Below are 23,062 nucleotides of genomic sequence, written 5' to 3' on the forward strand. Positions count from 1 at the left end.
CAGGGTGTCACCATGAATCAAAATATAACTGTTGTCATAACAAACACTAAACAGGAGTCTAAGGAACAAAGTATGATTTTTAAAATGGCCAGTAGCACTTCAGCAATAATCATCTACAATTTTATCATTCTGCAGTTTATATTTGGCCTCAAAGACTCCCCTGGGGCAATGAGATTGGGCTACTCTTACTTCAAAGCTGTATTTGACACTATACCACTACTGGTTATACTTACCAAGGGCCCCATCTATGATCTTGTTAAGAGAAGAGTGGCTTCTCTGGATTATAACTAATCAAGTTGTCACACCCATCTTGAGGGAGATCTTGAGGAGCAGATTTATTCCAAGTATTGTTTATTATTGAAGAAATGTGCATAGTCAATTACTTGCGGCATTCCCCACCATGACAAATGTCGTCATGCTAACCTTTAAGGATAAGGAAATATTTAAGGAGAATTCGGCTTGAAAAACACATTCAATCTGTCATTAAATCAGCCAATACACAAGTAAATTCAAAATCTATGTTCACAAATTAGGATTACTTTATTGAACACTAGTTGCTGCGCTCCTGGTACCTAGGGGAGAGCGGGGATGGTCAGGCAAATAGCCTAAGACCATCCCAAAACATTAAAAAAAACTTTCCTGAAAACTACAACCAATTCTAACCATTATTGTTTGAGATCTATAGCTTTACAAAATAAACTTTACTACTATAGGATATCAAATCATTAGGTGATTTTTTCTTTTAGTTTGTTAAAAATAAAATTTTCATTTCTGAATTAAGTTTTTTTTGTCTAACGCTCAAGATCTCAATAACTACGAAACTGAATTGGGTCTATAATTTGGGCAAGCTCTACATAGTTCCTGTGTTGGTTTTTAGGCTACTTTCTTTTCAGATATTAGTCTTTGGATTGTTCAGATTTTTGATATCTCCTCTCTGACCCTTAGAATATAGAACCTCTACCTGATACGGCCGTAGTTGCTAGTTTATATGTGGTAATACGACACCCAGACGGACAGGCCGTTTACAGAGTTGCTTCGCTGTGACTTATGATAACAAACCCCCCGCACTAATCCTATTATATCACTATCCATCTCATGACCGCTGTTGACCCCGCACCCAGCGGTCAAACTAGCCTGCCTAAATGTGGGGAGGGGACTTGAACATGCAACTATCACGAGTCCCTCACGCGCTTATATAATCGGGAGGCGCTGCCTCCCCTTTTACCACCGCTGCCCCCACAGCCTGTCTACCGTCGGGCGCTAAGCCCTAGCGCCCCACACCCCCTTCAAACCTAACCATTGTTATATTTTGTTGTATATATATAGTAAACATAACTTGTAAATATTATTCAGTTTAAATATATAATTTCTGTATGATTGAATCCTGCTTGTTTGTTTGGTAGAATACTTAAAGGCTAGGGCTCGTTGAATCCGAACTCGTTACCCCGTGGGCCGAGAACGCTCGGCTTACCAGAACTTGGTGTCAGCGTGTTTCAATCGAGCCTTACAGAAACTAGCCTATTCTACCTCTGATTGGACCCTTTGGCAAGTAAGGGGACAATCAGCCGCCAACTGACCCGTGAGACGGCCTTTTTAGGTCGAATTTCCATCATTTTGAACGCAATATGTGGGCCTCTGGCCTACGGCAAGCAGATTTAGCCTGCTAAAAGCGCCAGTTAAGACGCTTTTTCCGTGTCGTGTAGGAGTAGCGCTAGGTGCGCAGCCACGGCAATCGGATAAATTAGCTCAGACGGCTACAGAACTGAGTCTAAATTGGCAAGTGTAGCTGGGACAAGCCCCAGGACACCCAGGCCAAACCTACGAGACAGACAGCTGTGTGCTGGTCTCCCTAAGAAGGCAATGTGTGGCTGCGAAGCTTCAGCACACAAGTAAGCCCTACCACTGCGACGGATAGCAGATTTTGAGCCACAGGCACGGCAGGACGGGACATTCCCTGCCGCTGCCTCCCAGGATTCGAACCCGAGGCGCTGCAGGACGGGCCATTCCCTGCCGCCATTTTTCGGGATTCGAACCAGCGGCGCTGTAGGACGGGTCATTCCCTACCGCCGTCACCCCTCTGAACCTTGCAGGACGGACATTCCCTGCTGCCAGTGCTTCCAGAATCACACCTAGAGCTCCTAGTGATAACAACACATCATTGTGTATAAATGTCAACCAAGTGATAAAAAATAAATATAAAATTGTTGACCAAGTGATAATTAATAAGCTCTAGTGATTCGAAGCTACAGTCTAAGCCACCATGGTAAGCGATACCACCATAGCTGCAGTGCGGCCACCACCAAAGTTTCTGCCAACCCCAGCCGAACGAGAGGCCCCCTTGTCTCAAGGGCAGGACCTCCACTTCCCCTGCCATGTCAGGGTGAGGTTTCCTACTCCTGACCCTGCCCAGCATGTACAGGTTGATGCCATGATTGATTCTGGCAACCGTGTACCAGGGTCTGCTGTAATTTCTGAGCATCTCATGCACGCGATGGGTGTGCAACGCATGTTGATTCCGGACAACACCCAGATCCTGACTGCTAATGAGGAAGGCCAGCCCCTCCAGGTAATCGGAAAATTAAAAGAGTTATATATGGCAGTTTCACACACTCTTATACTCCATCTATACCACGTGACTGTGGTCCGGAATCTCTCACACCCTCTGAACCTAGGAGGGTATTTTCTCAAGGAGTTCGGAACTAGGCTCTGTTTCGACATGCAACCACCTTGCTTGTGGGTGCGTGGGGAGTTTATCCCACTCCGTGGCGTCCCCATTGACCGGGAGACAGCCGAGAGAGAGCTAAGCTATGAGGGGCCTCTGCCAGGCCCCCTGCCTGAGCAGCCGCGTGTGGTTGAGAAAGGCACACACTGGGTGGACGCTGAGCTCAACGCACACAAGGGAGCTAACCTGCTAGCCATGGGGTTGCCCCCAGTGCCCAAGGTGCCAAGGGAGAGCCTGCCAACAACGTTTCCTGAGATTGCCAGCCCTCCAGAACCAATCTTCTCCGCCGACATTTTTATCAACGGCCAGCCGTGTCCACCTGGCCCCCTCTACCTGGGACCTCCAGCCAGTCCACCAGCCAAGCCCGAGTCCAGACCCGTCAAGTCGCGGTCTGATGTACCCGGAGCCACACTCAACTCTCAGGCCCCAGCCTCTCCCGGCGCCGTGCCCGTCAAGTCGCGGCCGGACGCCCACGGAGCCAAAGCTGGACCCAGCACTTTGGCCTCTCCCAGCGCCGAGCCCGTCAAATCGTGGCCGGACGCCCCCGGAGCCACGCCTGGCTCCGACACGTCAGCCCCTCCAGAAGCCGAGCCCGTCAAGTCGCGGCCGGTGGGTCCCGGAGCCAAGGCTGACCCCGCACCAGCCACGTATAGGCTAAGCGCTGTCACTCCAACTGACGGTCAACCACCCCAGCTCCGCACAGCCAAGCGGGTGGTCCTGCCTGGCCGCGGGGTTATGGCGGTCCCTGTTGAGCTAGTAGGCCATCGCACCAAGGATGCCATTCAACTAGCTGCCCCAGAACAGAGGTTTGGGGAGGACCTTGTTATTCCAGAGGGCCTGTATGCCCACAGGCCTGGCTCTGCCACTGTGTTTAGAGTACTGGTGGTCAATGAGGGGGAGGTGCCCCTCTTGCTGGATGCTGGCCTCCCAGTGGCAGGGGAGCTGGTCAAACCTGACATTTTAGAGGTCTCTGATACGCCTCCCCCGCGTCTCCACTCGTTCCAAGAACCTGCTGAGCCTATAGACATGCAGGAGTTGTGGGAGGCCCTGGAGATGGAAGACAATGAGTTCCTACGCAAGGACCCCTTGCTCAAGAAGGAGGTCTGGACTACGTTGTCAGAGTACAGGGACGTCTTCTCCAATTCTACCCCCGGCTGCACAGATGTGGTTGAGTTGCAGCTGCGCCTCAAGCCAGGGACCCAGCCGATCCGCCAGAGATTTAGGGATCTGAACCCGCGGCAAGAGGCTGAACTGGAGAAACAACTGGACACCTGGCTACAGGAAGGAGTTATAGAGCCGTCGGACTCCGCCTGGAGCAGCCCCCTGGTGCCCATCAAGAAGAAGGACGGGAGCACCCGCTGGGCCGTCGACTACAGAGCCCTCAACAAGTGTCTGGAGCTGGACAGCTACCCCCTGCCTAGGATCCAGCAGTTGGTGGAACGAGCTGGCGGGCACCGTGTCTACAGTGCTTTAGACGCGGTGGCCGCATACTACACCATCCGTGTGTCTGAGGATAGCCGGCCCTGCACCGCCTTCACCACCCCCAGGGGCTTGTATCAATGGAAAAGGATGCCCTTTGGCCTGGCTACGGCACCGTCTGTCTATTCCAGGTTTATTGCAGGGGTCCTAAACCCACTAGGCACAGCCAACCTCCAGTCATACCTTGACGACGTCCTGACCTTCCATCAGGATACCTGGGCCCACCTGGCCAGGCTCCGAGAGGTCTTGGAAGCCCACCGTAGGGGAGGGATCCGCCTCAAGCCAGCCAAGACCAAGTTGTTCCGGTCCAAGGTGGATTATCTGGGTCACACCCTCAGCCGTGAGGGGATAGCCATGCAAGAGGACTATATTGACCGCATCTTGGACTGGCCAGCCCCTAGCACCCCCAAGGATTTGCTGGCGTTGCTGGGCTTCTTTGGATACTACCGCCTGTTCATCCCAGAGTATGCAGACCTCACCTACGAGATGAATCGGCAGAAGACGGCCAAGGCCCTAACCTGGACGCCTGAGATGGAAGCCCAGCTGCTGCAACTCAAGGACAAGTTCCGCAAGGCCCCCATCCGAGCGCCGCCCAGGTTTGATTTGCCAGCAGTGTTCCAGCTCACCACAGATTTCAGCAGCCGCGCCATCTCTGCCATACTGAGTCAATGCCAGGAGGGCAAGGAGAGGCTGATTGCCGCCGTGGGGCGCAAGACAACCGACCCTGAGACGCGCTACCCGTCCTGGAAGGGAGAGATGGCCGCCATTATCTATGGGATCCGAAAATTCCACGGCATCTTGTCCTACCGCAGCTTCCAGATCAACACTGATTCCTCTGCCCTGCTACAGATGAAATCACTGAACACATCCACAGGGATGGTGGCCCGCTGGCAGGAGGAGCTAGCGGCCTTAGACTTTACCGTCTGCCACAGGCCTGGCACCCAGAATACCAACGCCGACGCCCTCAGCCGCCGGGAAGATGCCAACATGCCAACGGCTAGCGCCGAAGAATTAGCAGAGCAGGCTGAGTATATCCACAACCTTTGCCAGCTAGGGGAGGCCGCAGCTAGCCGGCCCCCTGCCGCCCGACTGGATTCAGCTAGAGTATTGGAAGCCCAGACACAGGACCCCCTCCTGCTCCGTGTCCGCCAATGGGTGGCTGATGGCAAGGCCCCAACCAAGGCTGAGCTGCGTGGCAAGGAACGAGACGAGCAGCAGTACGCCAGCCGCTTCCCAGCCCTGGGGCTTGACGAGCACGGCTGCCTCACCACCACTGACCAGACTCTGACAGGAGAGAGGACAAGATACCTGCTGCCTTCGGCCCTCCAGCAGGACGCGTTCTTTCTAGCCCATGGGACCCCCATGGCTGGGCACTTTGGGATGGACGCAACTATCGCCCGCGTTGCCATGCACTTCTGGTGGCCCAACCTGGCCCGTGACGTCCGCCTGATGGTACAAACCTGCCCTGAGTGTGTCCAGAAAGTTACCAAGGAGAGGCTGAAGCAGGGGATCCACGTGCCCTCCCGCCAGGGGTATCCACAGCAAGTCCTATTCATCGACCTGGTGGGGCCACTGCCAGAAACCCCAGCTGGGAACCGCTACATCCTCACCTGCCAAGATGGATTCAGCCGGTTTGTCAGCCTCTACGCCATCCCCAACAAGCGCACCCTCACGGTGGCTGAAGCCCTGTTGCACCGCCACCTGGCCACGTTCGGATGCCCCCTGAAGATCCATTCCGACAATGGAATGGAATTTACCGGCCAGGTATTCCAGGAACTGGCCTCCAGGCTCGAGATTGGCCTAACACATCCACCACCCTACAACCCGCAGTCCAACCGAGTGGAGAGGTTTCATAGGACGCTCAACACAGGCATGCGCCTGTTCCTAGACAGAGACGATAACAACTGGGAGCCACACCTGCCTGCCATCGCCTTTGCCTACAACACCAAGGCCTGCAGATCCACTGGTGTGACCCCGTTCCTGGCCTTCTTTGGGAGAGAGGCCAAACTTCCGGTGGACATGGTGCTACGGCTGCCAGAAACCGAATATGCTTCAGTTCCAGCCAACGTCCAAGCTCTCTTGCAGCGCTACTATGCAGTGTATGATGCCATCCAGCAGAAGGAGGAGGGAGCCATCAGGAGGAGCGCGGCAGCTTACGAAGGCACGGCCAAGTATGAGGTTGGAGACTTGGTCTGGTACCTGGCCCCCCGCCTGGTGCCAGGGAAGGCAGCCAAGATTACCAAGAGATGGACTGGCCCCTGGAAAGTAGTGAGGAAAGCTACAGAAGTCCATTATGTCATTAAACCTGCCTCTCCAGTAGCCAGGATCTCAGAAGTTACCGCGCATGTAGGCCGACTGCGCAAATACACCGGAGATGTGACTGCCCACCAGATCCCAGAAGACATCCAAGTTGACATGGACGGCGACGAGGATGCCACCGAGCTGCCAGTTGGAGCGGCGGCGCCCGCAGCTAGCAACCCAGGAGAGTTCCCAGTACACCAGCCAGCTGCAGCCGCCCCACAGCCTAGCGGCCAAGATCGTGACCCAGTGGAGGAAAACCTGCAGGAGCAGCCCAACGAACCACCGCCGCCGCCGCCCGCTCCAGAGCCACTCAGAGATGCCATCTGGAACCCTGACGCGGACATGGAGAACCTGCCAGCCAGCAGCGAGCCTGCAGGAGAAGAGCCAGCCACTGCGATGGAAGAAGCCGCCCCAGAAGAAGAAGAAGAAGCCATGTGCCCCCTGCTGATGACAGCCATCCCCATCCGGGTAGGAGCTAGGAGGCCAAGCAACCTGAATCAAGCCGGCGCCCCCATGGAGTTCTATGCACCCTTTGCCATCACCATTCCACCCTTAGGAACCACCAGAGTCTGCCTAGGCCTCCGTGTCCAGCTACCAGCCGCGACAGAACTGATCCTGCAGACGAGGCAAAATTTCCAGCGGCGAGGCCTGGCCGTCGCCAACCCACGCCTAGAAGCCAACCAGGAGCTGACAATGCTGATCACCAACCACAGTCAGACCGAGCAACGAGTGTCCCAGGGAGCCTGTGTAGCCCGAGCTGTCCTCCATCGAGCTGTGCCCCAAGAACTGCCTGTCCGGCGCAGGAGCCGGCTGTCGTATCCCCAGGTTCAAGGCCTGGTGGCTCAGGAGCCACGCAACCCTTGAAGGGGAGGTTGTGGTAATACGACACCCAGACGGACAGGCCGTTTACAGAGTTGCTTCGCTGTGACTTATGATAACAAACCCCCCGCACTAATCCTATTATATCACTATCCATCTCATGACCGCTGTTGACCCCGCACCCAGCGGTCAAACTAGCCTGCCTAAATGTGGGGAGGGGACTTGAACATGCAACTATCACGAGTCCCTCACGCGCTTATATAATCGGGAGGCGCTGCCTCCCCTTTTACCACCGCTGCCCCCACAGCCTGTCTACCGTCGGGCGCTAAGCCCTAGCGCCCCACACCCCCTTCAAACCTAACCATTGTTATATTTTGTTGTATATATATAGTAAACATAACTTGTAAATATTATTCAGTTTAAATATATAATTTCTGTATGATTGAATCCTGCTTGTTTGTTTGGTAGAATACTTAAAGGCTAGGGCTCGTTGAATCCGAACTCGTTACCCCGTGGGCCGAGAACGCTCGGCTTACCAGATATATAATAAAATAAATGTGTTAAATTTGATATTAATAAATGTTAATTTTGTAGAAAAATATAGAAGAAATCAAATGTCGTTGTTCGATATCTTATATAAAAAAAGTAGCCGCGCCCTTTCATTTACAGAGTCTTGTATTTAAAAAGACCCAACCACTAGTACTTTATATATCACTAGCGGCTACGCCCCTAGAGGCCTCTAGTGGCGCTTTAAATGTTTTTTTTATATTTAAAATATTTCTATGTTGGGTTTGACGTTTATGTTCGCGTTGAACTCTCTTTCTAAAATCAAGAAACGTAAAAAAAAATTCGATTGGGAGGGTGGTGGTACCCTTCCCCAAAATAGTTAAAAACCTTCCCGGGACCTATGAGAAAATACCCTGTTAAGTAACCCGATCGGTTCAGCAGTTAGCAAGATCCTTCGGTACAGACACACAGACAAACAGACAGACAAACATCCTGTTACTTTAGTATAAGGATAAAAAAAATATCCTAAAATAAAAAGTAATAGGATTTTTTTGTCTGAAGTTAAAGTTCTCGGAATATACTTGTACGAAAGGGAAGCTTTGCATTTGTGTTAGAGTGATTTTAAGCTATTTTCTGACCTCATGCGCCCTCACCAAGAGGTTAGGGACGAAACAACTAGTATTATATACTTAGCTATTATACTAATATATCCTTAGTAGCTCATTGGTTATACAAGGTTTGAAACATCAAAAAATTCTCATTTGCCCCAACTAGGATTACAACACCAGACTGTAGAACAAACGAACAATAACACTTGTAGAGTGTCCAAACTTCATGAAAAGATTATTGATTTATAAGAAATATTTTTTATAAACTTGTTGCAAAATTGCTTAAACATAGGCTATTATTTGAAATGTTACATTTTAGAGCTTGATTATAATACCTTGTTGTCCTAGAAATCATTTTTCTAGATACCTGTTGAATAGGATAATTATGTCAGTAAAAAAGTCAACATGCTATAAACTTTCCTGGTATCGATTATATAACTCCTCCTATAATATAAAGTAGTAAGTTTTTTTTCTGAAGCTAAAGATTTTGGAAACTTGTAGTTCAAATTAACGTTACTTTACAGGGAAGCTTTATAAATGTCTTATACTATTTTCCTGACTCCCTTCCCCATCCTCTAGAATCTAGTGGCGAGACAACTAGTAAGTTATATAGAATTGATACGCATTCTCAATCTTACATAACTATTACAGGACAAACAGGTAGGACAAACGAAAATTGTAGAGTGTCAGAACTTAATAAGCAGATTATTAATTCAACTGTTACAGGAATCATCATTCATGATTTAAATTCAGTAGGATAATTCTAACATGCCCAAATCATCGATTTATGCTATTTGGGTGGACCAATCCTTATTATATACAAGCTTTACTTCATAAAAGGGTCTCAAATACAGCACACCCCCCTGGCGATTATATTGGGTGGGTTATTCCTGCTAAAATATCATTTTCCTACAAGGAGTAGAGTGTAAGCCTCTCCCTCGAACCAACTCAACAATTTTAGAGGTAGTAAGTATCTTTAGCACATAAGGCTTAGATACTAACAAAAAAGCAATCTTTTTCTTTTTAACAGTGGCTCCCCAAGCGTTTAACGTATGATTTAATCCTTCACTTTTAAAATATTTATATCAATAAATTTAAATGTTTTATAAAAATATAAGATATCAAATTTAAATTTGGCTTCTTACGCTATTTTTTGTTTTATTTTAAGATTAGAAAAGAAGTTTTATTGCAAATTTTTTATCTTTTTGCACCAACTTATCATTTTTAAAACTATAATTACTGACATCTAGTGTTTAAATGCAAAACTTAATTTGCAAGTTAAGGTAGAAATTCTAATGCATCCAACTATTTGAAACCACTGTGAGGGCGCACCTGACGCGCGTATTAGATGCGCTCATGCACAGAGCTATGATCACACACACACACGTCCAAATTCCACCATACACAATCACACTAACTGACACATATACCTACACACGCACAAACACACACACACACGCACAAACACACATACACGCCCCGATACACACACACATAAGAATGTATGTCTGCATATTTTCTGTAATCCCCACCCCCACTCACTTTCATTTTCAAACCAAAAATATATGTAGTAGATTAGAGTAAAACACTAGAGGGAGAAAGAGTTAAATAACTCTATCTCCCCATTGCATCAACCTTGTGCAACCTTTCTATTGGGTCATTGAAAATCAACCAATGGTGTCGCTTATATTAGCACAGCCAAGTAGCAGAAAATGTTTTAAAGCAGATGAAAAAGGTCTTTGAAAAAGATATGGAGGTAGTTGTACATCTATACTAAAGATCTATTTGTTGTAGACCTAGACAGAGGGAGAGGGGAAAATGAGCTGTTAAATACACTTTAATACACCCCAAAGTTTATAATAACGTTTTCTTATTTGTTGGCTTTAAATAACTTAGGAGACTTTAGTGAATTTTGATTCAGTGGTTTATTAAGTTGAGTGTTAAAACGTTTAAACCAACAATTGTAATCTACAGAAGGGGTAATTTGTGAATTATCATTGGGGATGTACTTGAATTTATCGGCCATCTTAGATATAGATCCCTAATCAATAAATTAGTCAAATAGCCTAGGAAATTTTATATGATTTGGCCAATCATTTTGTATAACACTTTTGTATTAGATTCTAACTATAATAGTTTCATTTATCGGATCATATTATATACAACTTTTTGCGGATACTAAAGTGAATAATTACAAGATTAAAACCAGTTTTATTAGCCCCGAGGGCAATAAAGCCAGAGCTAAAAAAAACTAGTATCAATTTTAAGAAGATTTATTTTACTATTCGTTGAAAATTAGCTTAATAAGTTACTATAAATGATTTTTCAAATGGTAGGAAAAAAGGAACATTAACACTTGTAGATTGTCAGAACTGAATAATCAGAATATAAATGTATAAAATTCGAAACAAAATTGTAATTAAATTTGTAGACGAGCTTCTTACATTCTTACATTTTTAGGACTAAATTAGTAAGATGATTCTTTTATATTGTAAATTGTTGTCTTAGGAATCAGTATTCCAAAAATCAGATAAATCAGAAAATTATAAGGCCTTAAAATTTGTTGTTGAAAAAGTTAAAAATCAACATATTTAAAATAGACGTAGGGACATTCTGGTAACAGTTAGAGAGTTGCTACGCTTTTTAAATCGTGTCTAACTACTACAGGAATCACCATGCAAAGTTTGAAATCGATAGGACAATTCTAACATACCTAAATTAACGAAAAGAGCTAACCGTTACGTACGGACCGATTCTAATTATAGAAAAGCTTTGCTTTTTAATTATTAGTATACTTGTTTACTGGGGAGGGAACTTAATTTTTTTCTTTCTCTTTTAAAACTTAAAGTGCCCCTAGAGTCCTTTTGTGGAGACGTATCCGCTAATGTAAAGATATATTATGACGTCATTCAAATTTACTGTGTTCTTATTGGTTGACCATGACGCGCTATAATACATGTTTTTCATTGGTTAATATCCCGGCCGCTCTCTGCATGGTGAAATAGTGAAGTCACTTTTCAGAATTTCCTCTTTACCCTTTGTAGACAAATACATAATTTCTGCAAAAGTAGAATAGCTACTTATAAATAGGAAAAATATTTTTTTTGTTTGTTCTTATGGTACCTAATCAAAAATAAACAGTATGAACATAATTTATAAATTTGTGGCTATAACCCTAGCCTTAATTGAGGCTACGTCTAAATGGCTCATTACCTTACCTCAAAAGGGCGGGATTCTCCTTTGATTTTTTAGTGATCATTCAGAGAATCCAGAGCATCATCCGCTTGTAATACGGTACTCTAACACCCAAGGATATTATTAGGTTAAGTAACATCCAACAGGTAAACCCTTTGATTTCACCACCTTTGTCTGAGAAGTCCAAACGGTGCAATTGCATGGCAATGAGTTGCGCCTGTTCATGGGCCAAGGCATTCCCCATACTCTAACTATTTATGTCGTGCATCTGACATAGCAGCAGGAACCATTTTTATTATGCCCCATGAGTTCAAGGGGCACAAAAATTTTCGACTCACCACCTCAAGTGCAAGTTTGAACAGAAAATAAAGTTTAATTAACATCCCTTTACTTACAGTGTGTTTTTTTATGAGCACTTTTTTGAAAGCAATTTTACCCAACTTATAGTTATCAGAATTTAATGATTAATGGCTTATTTTCTTCGTTTTTTAAGGGAAATTATGAAACAACCAAAAAAAATTACAGTTTTTGTTGAAAAAGTACAGTAAAGTTGAAAATTAAAAACTTAGGTGTCAACATCTAAAAATGGTTTTAGCGCATTTTTCTTATGTTCAAATATTCTACCTTTTGCAAGAATGGCTGCAAAACGCTTCAAAGTTGAGATATAGAGCTATAAATTTATACAGATACTATTGGGGACATGTACTAGAATAGGTCAAAGTTTGAAGGCCATATCTCAATCAGGGAGAAAGTACTGGACCCCCAAAGTCGACTACTGAAAATCCAATTTTGAGCATAAGAAAAATGCGCTAAAACCATTTTTAGATGTTGTCACCTAAGTTTTTAATTTTCAACTTTACTGTACTTTTTCAACAAAAACTGTAATTTTTTTTTGGTTGTTTCATAATTTCCCTTAAAAAACGAAGAAAATAAGCCATTAATCATTAAATTCTGATAACTATAAGTGGGGTTAAATTGCTTTAAAAAAAGTGCTCATAAAAAAACACACTGTATATGTAAAGAATACAAAATAGGATGACTCATATCTAGAGGGTTAAATTGTTGCATGGTGCAATGCTTGCTCTAGGACTTCACTCAGCTTAGTTACTCATACACACATTTTTCACTCATGAAAAGGTTACTCTTCAATTTTATCAAACATTCACAAAAAAGTCATAGAACAATAATTTGATATACAAGCAATAATTTGAATTATTATTGCATTCTTATCATTTTTTTTAATGGTACGATTTTGAGAGCTAGCTATTCAGCAAAAAAGTAAAAAATCCAAAGTAAATACACACGCACACACACACACGCCTACGTAAAAAAAATTATCACAACACATTTAAAAACTTGTAGTTAGTTATTAAAAGTTTTTGTTACTCCAACGTGATGGAAGAATTTCTGCCTGTTAAAACTAAGGTTAAATAATTTTCTAGTATGGCTACGAAACCGATTAATATAAACACTGCATAGATCATAACCATTTCCAAGCCATAGTGAAAAATCATGTATAGCTTATCGTATTACGGACATTTTTCCACAAATAACAAACTATAGATATAAGAAATGAAAACCAGTTTTGTTAACCCTCGGGCTAACAAAACTAGTTTTAATCTTATAATTTTTATTTTAATATCCGCGGAAAGCTGTCTATAATACGACGTGATAAATAACTACTAATTGTATTAAGTATTTTTTTATTGATAGATTAAAATTTGTATTTGCTAAAACTAAAGTTAGATTTTTACATCATTATATCATTTTATTTCCAACAGAATAGCGGAATTGACGGACAGAGAAAAAGTTTTAGTTATATAGTAGTTTCTTAGGGGTCATGGAAATCTCTATGGGAAATCTAAGCTTTCTATCTTGAATAGAAGCTAAGAAAAAATGTTCCCATCTAGAAATCTTTGAAAAAAGTACCTAGACTAAATCACATTTCCTATAAGTAATTTATTATTAATTGGATCTTACTCCAGATAATTATATACTCTAATAGAGTGAATTTTGAAGCTGGCTAAATAACGATCAACCCCATCCCCTCTATGACCAATAAGTGATGTCCATGTTATTAACCTAAATTGACGACAATTTTCCCCGTCATAGTATCCATATATCCACTGTTCTCATTAAGGACGGGCTTACAGAGGACATTTTGAATTATAGAAAGGCTTCGTTTATGGCAATGATTGTAAAAATATTAAATTACAATAAAATTTTATGATTAATATTTTAATATTGAGACATGAAAGATAAGAGAATAATGCGCAAATTACTAAATTATTCATTAAAATTACAAAAAAACAAGGATGAAAATATTCATAAAAGCGAAGCCCTGAAATTGTAGGACAGACTATTAGCACTTGTAGAGAGTCAGAACTGTATAAGCAGAATATAAATGTTTAAGTCTAAAAAAAATTGTAGGTAAAATGTTGCTAAATTGCTTAAATACAGAAACTTATATAAAATAAATTATATTATATAGAAAGAGAGGGGTAGGTTTCTGGTAGAATCCGTAAAGGTGTGCGTTTTAAAGCTTAAAAATGGTAGTAGAACGATAATATTCACTAAATATGTGTATTTCTTATTGAAAAGAACTAAAGACAATTTTTTAAAAAAGTTATCATAAATTTTTATCGTTCTACTACTGTTTTTAACTTATAACACATAACCTTTACGGATTCTACCAGAAACCTACCCCTCTTTTTGTTGGCAAAATAATAAAAAAAAATATATATATAATGTACGTACAGACATTCTGGTAGCTATATATAGTTGCTACGCTACCTTAATCGTACCTGTTATTACAAGAATCTATAATACAAATGCGATAAAAAAAACTGTTATTCATCTATTTAAAATTACTTTTTATTTCAGATGAAGTGTGTTCACAAAAGTCAACAACCATGGCAATTTGGAATAGTGCCATTCTTGTTAGTGATGGTATCAGTTGGTCTACCAGGTGATGTCAGAGCTGATCCGGCAAACCTACATCAAACAGGTAATTTAAGCAAGGATAACTTTGTCCAAAACGAGTGCAATTAACCAGAGAGAAATGGGCTATTTATTACACCTAAGTCCCCAAAGTTTTATAATAACGTTTTCTTATTCATTAGCTTACTAACTTAAGGGACCTTTACTGAATTTTTATTGGTTGTTTTATTAAGTTGAGTGTTTAAACGTTTTAACCATTTATTTTAACATATAGAAGGGGTAATTTTGTGTGTCATCATTAGGGATGTACATCATTTTATTTGTCATTGTCTTATCCCTTTATATCCCTGATCAATTTCAATTTTAGTTCTCTTGCCCAATGGAAAGGAAAATGGAAGAAAAGATGAAACAAAATTTGAAAAACTTGAAACGAGTTATGATGAAGGTAAACCTAATCATTATAAAAAAGTAACAGGATCTATGTGTGTCTGTCTGTGTACCGAAGGATCTCACTGACCACTGAACCGATATGGTTCTTCTTTAAAGGGTGGCTTCTCATAGGTCCTGGAAAGGTTTATAATTATTTTAGGGAGGGTACCACTAATCTCCCAAGATAAATCGCCCCTAGAAAAATGTATCTCACAACTTTGTTAAAATTTTTCTTTTTCAAAATACAATTAAAAGTGGTGGGGGGGGGGTGTCGAAATCTCCACCCCCACCTCTCAAGAGCCCTAGAAGCCTTTAGGGGAATAACTACTAGTGTAGCATAATAGCATTTATTTGAGTATGACAAGAATCGTATTTTTGAGCCACAGAAACCTGACAGTCTAAAAATCTCAAAAATTATATTTTTGAGACATAAAGCAGTATTTATATCTATAATACAAAGTAGAACGATGTCTGTCTGTTTGTTTGTTTGTGGCGAAGGATCTCGCTAACCGAAAAAATTTTCTTTTAAATCCAAAATACGAAAAATTAGTTTGATCAAACCTCTTGGGGCAAAGCCCCTAGAGGCTAGGGGCGAAGCCGCTAGTTTATATATGTAGTATTGATCTGACAAAGTTATACAACATTTTGTATGTTTTAATTTCTGCAATAAAAAAAAGAGTTCTTTCAATTCAATCAAAGAGGGAGAAGGGGGGGGGGGGGTAATCACCCCTTGGACGTCCTTGAATCTACTACTATAATATTTTTTTAAATTTTACTCAAGAAAGATTTTATGTACTTCATTTGTGTTTAATTTTTTATTCAATTTGTATTTTTTTCCTTTTTTTTTGGAAATCTAAATTTTATTTTTTCATTTTAGGACCAGAAAACAATATATGGAATGGACACGGTAGCAATGGAGTAAAAGATAGATTAAAGATTTAATTCCTATAAATCTATCATACCTAAATCTTTATTTTAATTGAAATAAAGATTTGATTCCCGAAAAAGTGTGAAAAAAAAACAAAAAAACAAGAAAAAATGAAACTAAAAATAATTTTAAAAGGTAATCTATATTTAACATAATTATAGGAATAATAAATATTTAAAGTTGAAATAAAATTAAATAGACCCCTTTTAAAAGCAAATTGCTAGGAAATTAAATGCTTCAGTTGCTAAAAAAGTATCTGAATCCGCTATTGGCCTTTAAAGCAGTATATTTCTAATTGGTGGCATGTAGATATACATTTTGAAACCAAAACTATAGTTTAACACGTCGTTTGGGAGGTTATGGGTTCGAATCTCGGCCCAAACCGCGGCATAACTGAAGACTTTAAAAGTTGTACCTTTGAAGCATAACATTAACAATGAGAGTATGGAGAATGACTTTTATTAAAACATTCCGAACTCATTACCATGCACATGCCCCAAGAGAAAAGGCCGTTTGAGGAGAGGGGGGGGGGCAATGGTGTTTACCAGACTCAAATAAAAAATTTGCCAAATTTTTTTGACGCTCCTGGCTAATTAAAATTATTTTTCAGGTGATGAGAGGAATCAAATACCTCGACCACTTTGCAAACAGACCCCCAGTCATCAACCTTCATGCATAACCATGGAATTGATTCAAAATTTGCTTAATGTTCAACATACAGGATGCCAAGCGGATATTCGCCTACAACAGAGTAGCTATGCCTATCTGGTTCAAGCAGTTAGGACTACAGTGTCCTGGTATGCCGCCAGATGGCAGCACCTGCGCAGCCACCATAGGTTAGGACACAATATGTCCAACACATCTGGTAGGCTGACAAGCAGGTCAGCTACTCCGTTAGGCGACCCCCGCGGGGTCCCAAAGAGATATAGATTGCGCCAGAGATACAAATCTTCAAAGCTAGTGCTTGAACGAAAAAGATTATATCAATTGATTTTTATAATTAGATCAATTGCCATTACTAAAAATCTTTCATTGAAAAGAATTATAAAAAGACTTGAGGCCAAAATGGCCGACTTTAATGTCCTAAGTGACGTTGATATAGTGGATCTCCTAGACTCTATTATGGATGATTCCAACCAAGTAATAACCAGTGATTCCAATGATTTTGGATTTCTACCAGCTCTTGCTGTAGCAGACGTTCATAATGACATAGAAGTGCTTGATAACTTTGATTTAGAGCATTTTGTTAATGTACAACAAGTAAATGCAGCACAAACCAGTTTTCAGAATTTAGATAATCAGCTGAATAGTAATGCATCAGAAACTGGCTTTCAACCAATGTTAGCTTCAGAAACCGGTTCTAACAACACAGGTACACAACAGCTGTTTACAGGACTGACAAGTTTTAATGCATCACAAACCGGTTTTGAGACATCTGAGAATATAGTACATCAGCAAACAAATATTGACATTACAAATCTTTTAGAGAGCTATTCTGATACTAACTCAGTAGAAACAAACAGCTATCAACACTTGTATGTCAATACCTTATCTACAACTCAATCTTGTCAGTATGTTCAAACTAACATGGGCCCAAGTCAAGATTTTCAAGTTTACAGCATATCTCCAATGCAACAGCCTGTTTTCGTTATAAATCCTATTGTAAGTGAGGAACAAACTGGCAATCTTGCGCCAGTTTTTATCAATTCCAACCCAAACTATCTATCTCCTGAAGCTAGCAACACCCACTCAAGTTCTCTCAGCTCCCCAACCTCTGGTACTGTCTCAGATTCCCAAACTTCAACTGGTTCCCAATCACCTTCCTCATCGAATGGGGGATTTTCAGATTGCTCATTATCTCCTTCATCAACTACAGAATCCGCAACTACCTCCAAAAAATACTCGAAAACCAAACGCAACTACAAAAATCCAGAAAAAGTTAAGGAAGATAACCTACGAGCTTGTGAGAGGTATAGGGAGAAAAAGAAAAAAGCTGAGGAAGCATTAAAAAAAGAACATACGGCTGTTGTAAATAGAAATGATGAGTTGAAAAAAACCTTGAATAAACTACAGCAAGAGTTGATTAGACTTCAGACTAAAGTCATAATAGAGAGGAACACAATTTAATGTATTTGTTATAAATAATGTAGATTTGTATGTATATGTCGCAGCTGCTCTAGAAATAATTTTGTCTGTTTCATTGAAAAAATATCAGGGGAGCATACAGCATGGGATTCCCAGCTAAGGGGGGCAAATGAAAAATAAGCGAGTGGGAAAAAAATTAAGTGAATCTGTCATCAAGTTTACACAGTTTTCGACAGAGAGGGGAATAGAAAATCTGGTTTCAATTATGAAAAGAATTAGTCTTGTGCAGAATATACATCCCTGGGAATATTTTGACTGAAAAGTGAAAAGCACAAAAAGTTTATATTTAATTGAGAAATAATTTGAAGAGGAACATTTTTAAACAAATGTTTAATTAAATTCTTGCTACACTAATTTGAACATTATGTATATGCTTTTTGATAAATTCTATTCATATTTAATTTGGAAAGATAATTTGGGATAGTTCTACGGAAATCATTTAACAATTTAAGGAACGAGGGCTATTTGTGATTGTTTAAGTTACAATTTAGGGAAAAGGGTTAATAGCACAAATCACAAGAATAACACTTCATGTAGTAATTAACAAATACCTAAGCACTACAAAGCATACTTTTCTTTCAAATTAAAAAAAAATTTCCTTTTAGGTATTGAAAATCAGTTTTGAATAGTTTTAAGTCTTAATTTTGTGAAAAATAGAATTATTTCAATGATATGAAAATGTCGAAAAATAGCTAAAATGCTTTGATTACCTACTAAACCAAATTCGAATGCATTTCGTTGAACTGCCCTTTAACATTTTTAATGTATTTTATTTCCTTTGTCTTGCATCTAGAATATAAGTAAATTTAACAGCTTTTAAGAATTATTGTCATATACAAAAAAGCCAGACATTTTTAATAAAAATAGCAGGCTGTAATTTATTTGTTCCTTTTTTAATAATTGTAAATAATATATAGAAAGAATAAATTATAAAAAAACATGTAATCTTTTTTTAAAATTGATCTAAGTTGAAAACATATATCAGGGATCTAAAGGGATAAGACAATGGCCGATAAATTAATTAACATCCCCAATGATGTTACACAAAATTACCTCATCTATAGAATACAATTAGTGGTTGAAGCGCTAGGACACTAAACTTATTGAACCAACCAATCAAAATTCAATTAAAGTCCCCAAAGTTGTTAATGTTAAGCCAATGAATAAGAATACGTTTTTTTATTTATAAAACTTAGGGTACTAGTATAAAAAATAACAGCCCAATTTCTCAAAAATAGAATAAAAAATGTCATGTTAAGTTTTTCTTGATTTTAAGTTGGAGCAATCATTGTCAGATGCAAACTGCTCCGCATCCCCATTCTAACAAAGTCGGTGCGACAAGATATCAATGTAATATTTGAATAATAATGGTAATATTTGAAATAGACGTTCGCACCATTTGGTAATTATTGTAGAACTGTAGATTTTCAAGTTCAGAGAACCGTGCTAAAATATCTAAATTAACGGACCTAAATATAGAAAAACTAAGACAATGAAAAAAAATCTTGACTTTAATTAAGATTTTTTATTTAAACTTTAGATTCACAATACAAGTACAAATATGTTCATGATATTGATAATAGTGTTCAAGAAATAATAATAAGGTAGGTAGCGAAACATCATAAAGATATAAAATTAATTTCATGGATCTAAGAAATAAGACAAAAGAAAATGAGGGAGTGTTTTAATTTCAGGGTATCAGTGATATTTAGTCTTTTGTCCACGCATATACATATGGTTATACAATATACATCGCATCGTATTATGGACAGCTTTCTGCGGAGATTAAAATAAAAATTATAAGTTCCGGGCTAACAAACTGGAATTGATCTTATGATTTTTATTCTATTATTCATGGAAAATTGTAACGATGTTACACATGATTTTTCGGTATGACGTAGAACCGGTTTTAATCCAGCGGATATCAATCGGTTTCGAAGCCATACTGGAAAAATTTTATTCTTCAAAATATATGATTATGTGAAATGGAATTTGTAGAGTGAAAAAAACTAAAGAGAATGTATTTATTTACATTTCCAGTGGATTGTTATACAACAACATAGTAAAGTATTAAGTGGCGACGCTACTCAATAATACAATAATGGTTATAGAATGTGTGATATTTTATAACTGAAGGTACAATTCATTACAGATTTTAATGCAAAATTAATTTAGAGCAACATATACAATCATGTTCATAGGTAGCGCAGCATTGGTTAATACAAGTATTTTAGGTGAAAACTTAAAAAGAAAACTGTCATAACTGTACCTAATAATTTTGCAGACTGTCATTTTCGATTGGACAGTCGTGTCATATCCTAGTTATAGAGAAACTTTGCTACTAAACATCTAAGTACATTTATCAGGTTTTACTTTATTCGTGTGACTAGCGGCTACGCCCCTAGAGGCCTCTAGTGGCACTTTAAATTTTTTTGTTTGTTAAAGTTTATTTTTTATGTACGATACCACCTTATTTGACGTTGAAGTCTCCCCTAAATTTCGATTTTTTTGTCATTTCTCTTGGGAGGGTGGTGGTACCCTCCCCCAAAATAGTTATAAACCTTCCCGGGACTTATGAGAAGCTACCCTGTTAAGGAGAACCCGATCGGTTCAGCGGTTAGCGAGATCCTTTGGTACAGACACACACACAGACATCCTGTTACTTTAGTATAGGGATTTAAAATAAAAATCATTGATGCGTTTCAAAGTTTAATTGTTTTTTGTTCACCAATAAGAAAGCAACATTAAAAAGTTAAAGGTTTCTTATATGGTACTTAAATGAAATACTTTTTGGAAGAACTTTAATTCTAAATGCTTAAAAAGAATATGAAATCAGAATCTTAATAGCAAGAGCTTATAAAAAAGGCAAATTCAAAAAAGGTACATTTTGAAAACTGAAGGTATCGTTCAATCTTTTCAATTTAAAGTAAGTAAACACTTACTTATTAATATTAACAGTTTAAAACAATATTTACTTTGATATTACAATTTAATTCTGTAGAGAAATTAATTCACATTCACTTTTCATACAAAAACTTATCAGATGATTTTTTTAAAGGTTTAACACCATTTAATTATTGGTGTGTGTTATCATATTTTAAGATTATGTAATTTTGGTTTCAATTTGAACGGGATCGAGAGCGTGATCTTGATTTAGACCGGTCACCCTTATCCTCTGTTGCCCGGGATCGTGACCGCTGCTGGCTTGACCGCGACCTAGATCTAGATTCCTCCTTTACTTTTCCCCCACGGTCATCCGACCTTGACCTGCGGTCCCGAGATTTTGAGCGGGACTTTGAGGCCGAACGTGACTTTGACCGTTTGTCCTCACGACGGTTAGATCTTGACCGTGAACGGCGGCGTTCGTCTCGGTCGCGTCTGCCTGAACGGGATCTGGAACGGGAGTGGGAACGGCGCCTGCGGGAGCGAGAACGGGAACGGCGGCGGCGGTCGCGTGATCTGGAACGGGATCGACCACTACGACGGTATCTGGGGTTGGGTGAGGGCCGTCTGTGTTTAGCCATCTGTATGCGCAGGTCACGGCCGTCGTACAGTCTGCCGTCTAGGGCATCCAAAGCATCTTCTGCATCACGGCTGAAATAGTATTGTAATTAGTGAGAGTAAATAATAGAAAGAAAAAAACAATAAATAGGCAGATTAAAAAAAGATTGTGTCCATTCAATTTTTCTTTTCCTTCTTATAAACAAAATAAAATATTTCTTAAATATTAAATTTTCATTTGGTCCTCTATCTTGTCAGTCAACAGATGCCGTCTTTAACACATATTTTGTGGATAGCAGATTTGTAACAAGCGTAGCAACTCTATAGTTGTTACTAGAAAGTCCGTACGTACATTTAAAACATATTGTTCGTACTTTAATTTTTCTATTCATCTGATAGGAATAGGTGTAAAATACTTACTAGCTGTAAAATCTCACAAATGCAAATCCTCTGCTTTCTCTTGTAGTGCGGTGCTGAAATATTAAAGATTATATGCATCAAGTGAAATAGTTGACTTTTCAAACATTAAATTTTTTAAGACACACCTATTTAGAAACTTCCTTGAATGCTTACAACTCATAAATAGTTCCGTTAGGAAGATTAAATAGAATATAAATCAAAGATTTCTTATACCGTTAATATACCGCAATGAATTTGATACATTTTTCATCTATTAACACTTTCAAAAGTAAGAAAATACACTTTCAATAATCTTACCCTGGGAATGTAAACATCTCCAACTTCTCCGTATTTGTTGAACAAATATTTGAGATCCTCGTCAGATGTTCTGTACGTCAGGTTGTCAACCTTCAAAGAGGTCATCCTAAAAATATTCATGATTATAACTAGATTTAAAAACCTTCGATCTTATATCAATAAACAAACATTTATCTTCATATAAAATGTGAAGAACTTATATATGATATATTAGACTCTTTTATATATCGGTGTATTTCCTATTTGTTTTTTAAAGATAATGTCTGATAACAATAGTTATGAATTTTTGGGACCAATCATGCACACGCAGCGACTGCTGAAGGTATATGTATAAGATTACCGGCACTAACCAAAATAAACATAATTTAAGTAACAACTTAAAAAAAGGCCGGTGACATCTCCAAAACAGAAAAGCGAAAAAGCCACTTACCTCTCGACATCTCTGGGTATACCCCTTCTCGACATTGTTTTGCTTGATTACAATTCTAAATAATATAATAATTAACAAGAATAATTTTTCATCAAAATTTATGGTTTTAAAGGGTTGACAGTGCTAAGAAATGAATGAAAATCTACAAAAACATATACAATAACCATTAAAATCAACCAAAATAACATAATACATAGTAATAACCCTTAAAACTTAAAATAATATTATACAAAAATTATAATTAGCGGCGTCTTGTTTTGTTTACAAAACACGCCATGTTTTTACTTCGCATGTTTAGAACTAGGTTGCCATAACAATTAGAATATTTAAGGACATTTTAT

The 23,062-nt window shown here is 39.8% G+C and overlaps 2 protein-coding genes and 1 long non-coding RNA gene across 6 annotated transcripts in view; 2 read left to right on the forward strand and 1 right to left on the reverse strand.

Annotated features, from left to right (window-relative positions):
• The window catches only part of LOC145319931 (uncharacterized), a 137,591-nt gene that overhangs the window by 76,810 nt on the left and 37,719 nt on the right, over positions 1-23,062 (forward strand). The gene's annotated exons all lie outside the window — the stretch shown is intronic.
• LOC145318740 (uncharacterized) lies at positions 12,912-19,018 on the forward strand. Its single transcript, XR_013879493.1, has 5 exons — positions 12,912-13,056; positions 14,515-14,638; positions 14,939-15,016; positions 15,878-16,063; positions 16,539-19,018. It is a non-coding gene; the product is annotated as an uncharacterized LOC145318740 (long non-coding RNA).
• LOC145318738 (uncharacterized) overlaps positions 19,584-23,062 on the reverse strand; it is a 372,001-nt gene continuing 368,522 nt past the window's right edge. Inside the window, exons 2-6 of one of the 4 annotated variants that reach the window (XR_013879491.1) lie at positions 22,722-22,775; positions 22,292-22,397; positions 21,995-22,047; positions 21,049-21,667; positions 19,584-19,849 (exon numbers count right to left, since the gene is read on the reverse strand). Coding sequence is in view for 1 of the 4 variants with exons in the window: in XM_080160228.1 (XP_080016354.1) it covers positions 21,193-21,667; positions 21,995-22,047; positions 22,292-22,397; positions 22,722-22,756 (669 nt within the window). In the remaining 3 variants the exon portion in view is untranslated. Of the gene's footprint in view, positions 19,850-20,957; positions 21,668-21,994; positions 22,048-22,291; positions 22,398-22,721; positions 22,776-23,062 lie in introns of those variants that run through there. The other 3 variants (XR_013879490.1, XR_013879492.1, XM_080160228.1) reach the window with 3 other exon arrangements.

This window comes from Acartia tonsa, chromosome 5, assembly GCF_053477335.1.
Source record: "Acartia tonsa isolate MP-2025a chromosome 5, ASM5347733v1, whole genome shotgun sequence".
Classification (NCBI taxonomy): Eukaryota; Metazoa; Arthropoda; class Copepoda; order Calanoida; family Acartiidae; genus Acartia; species Acartia tonsa.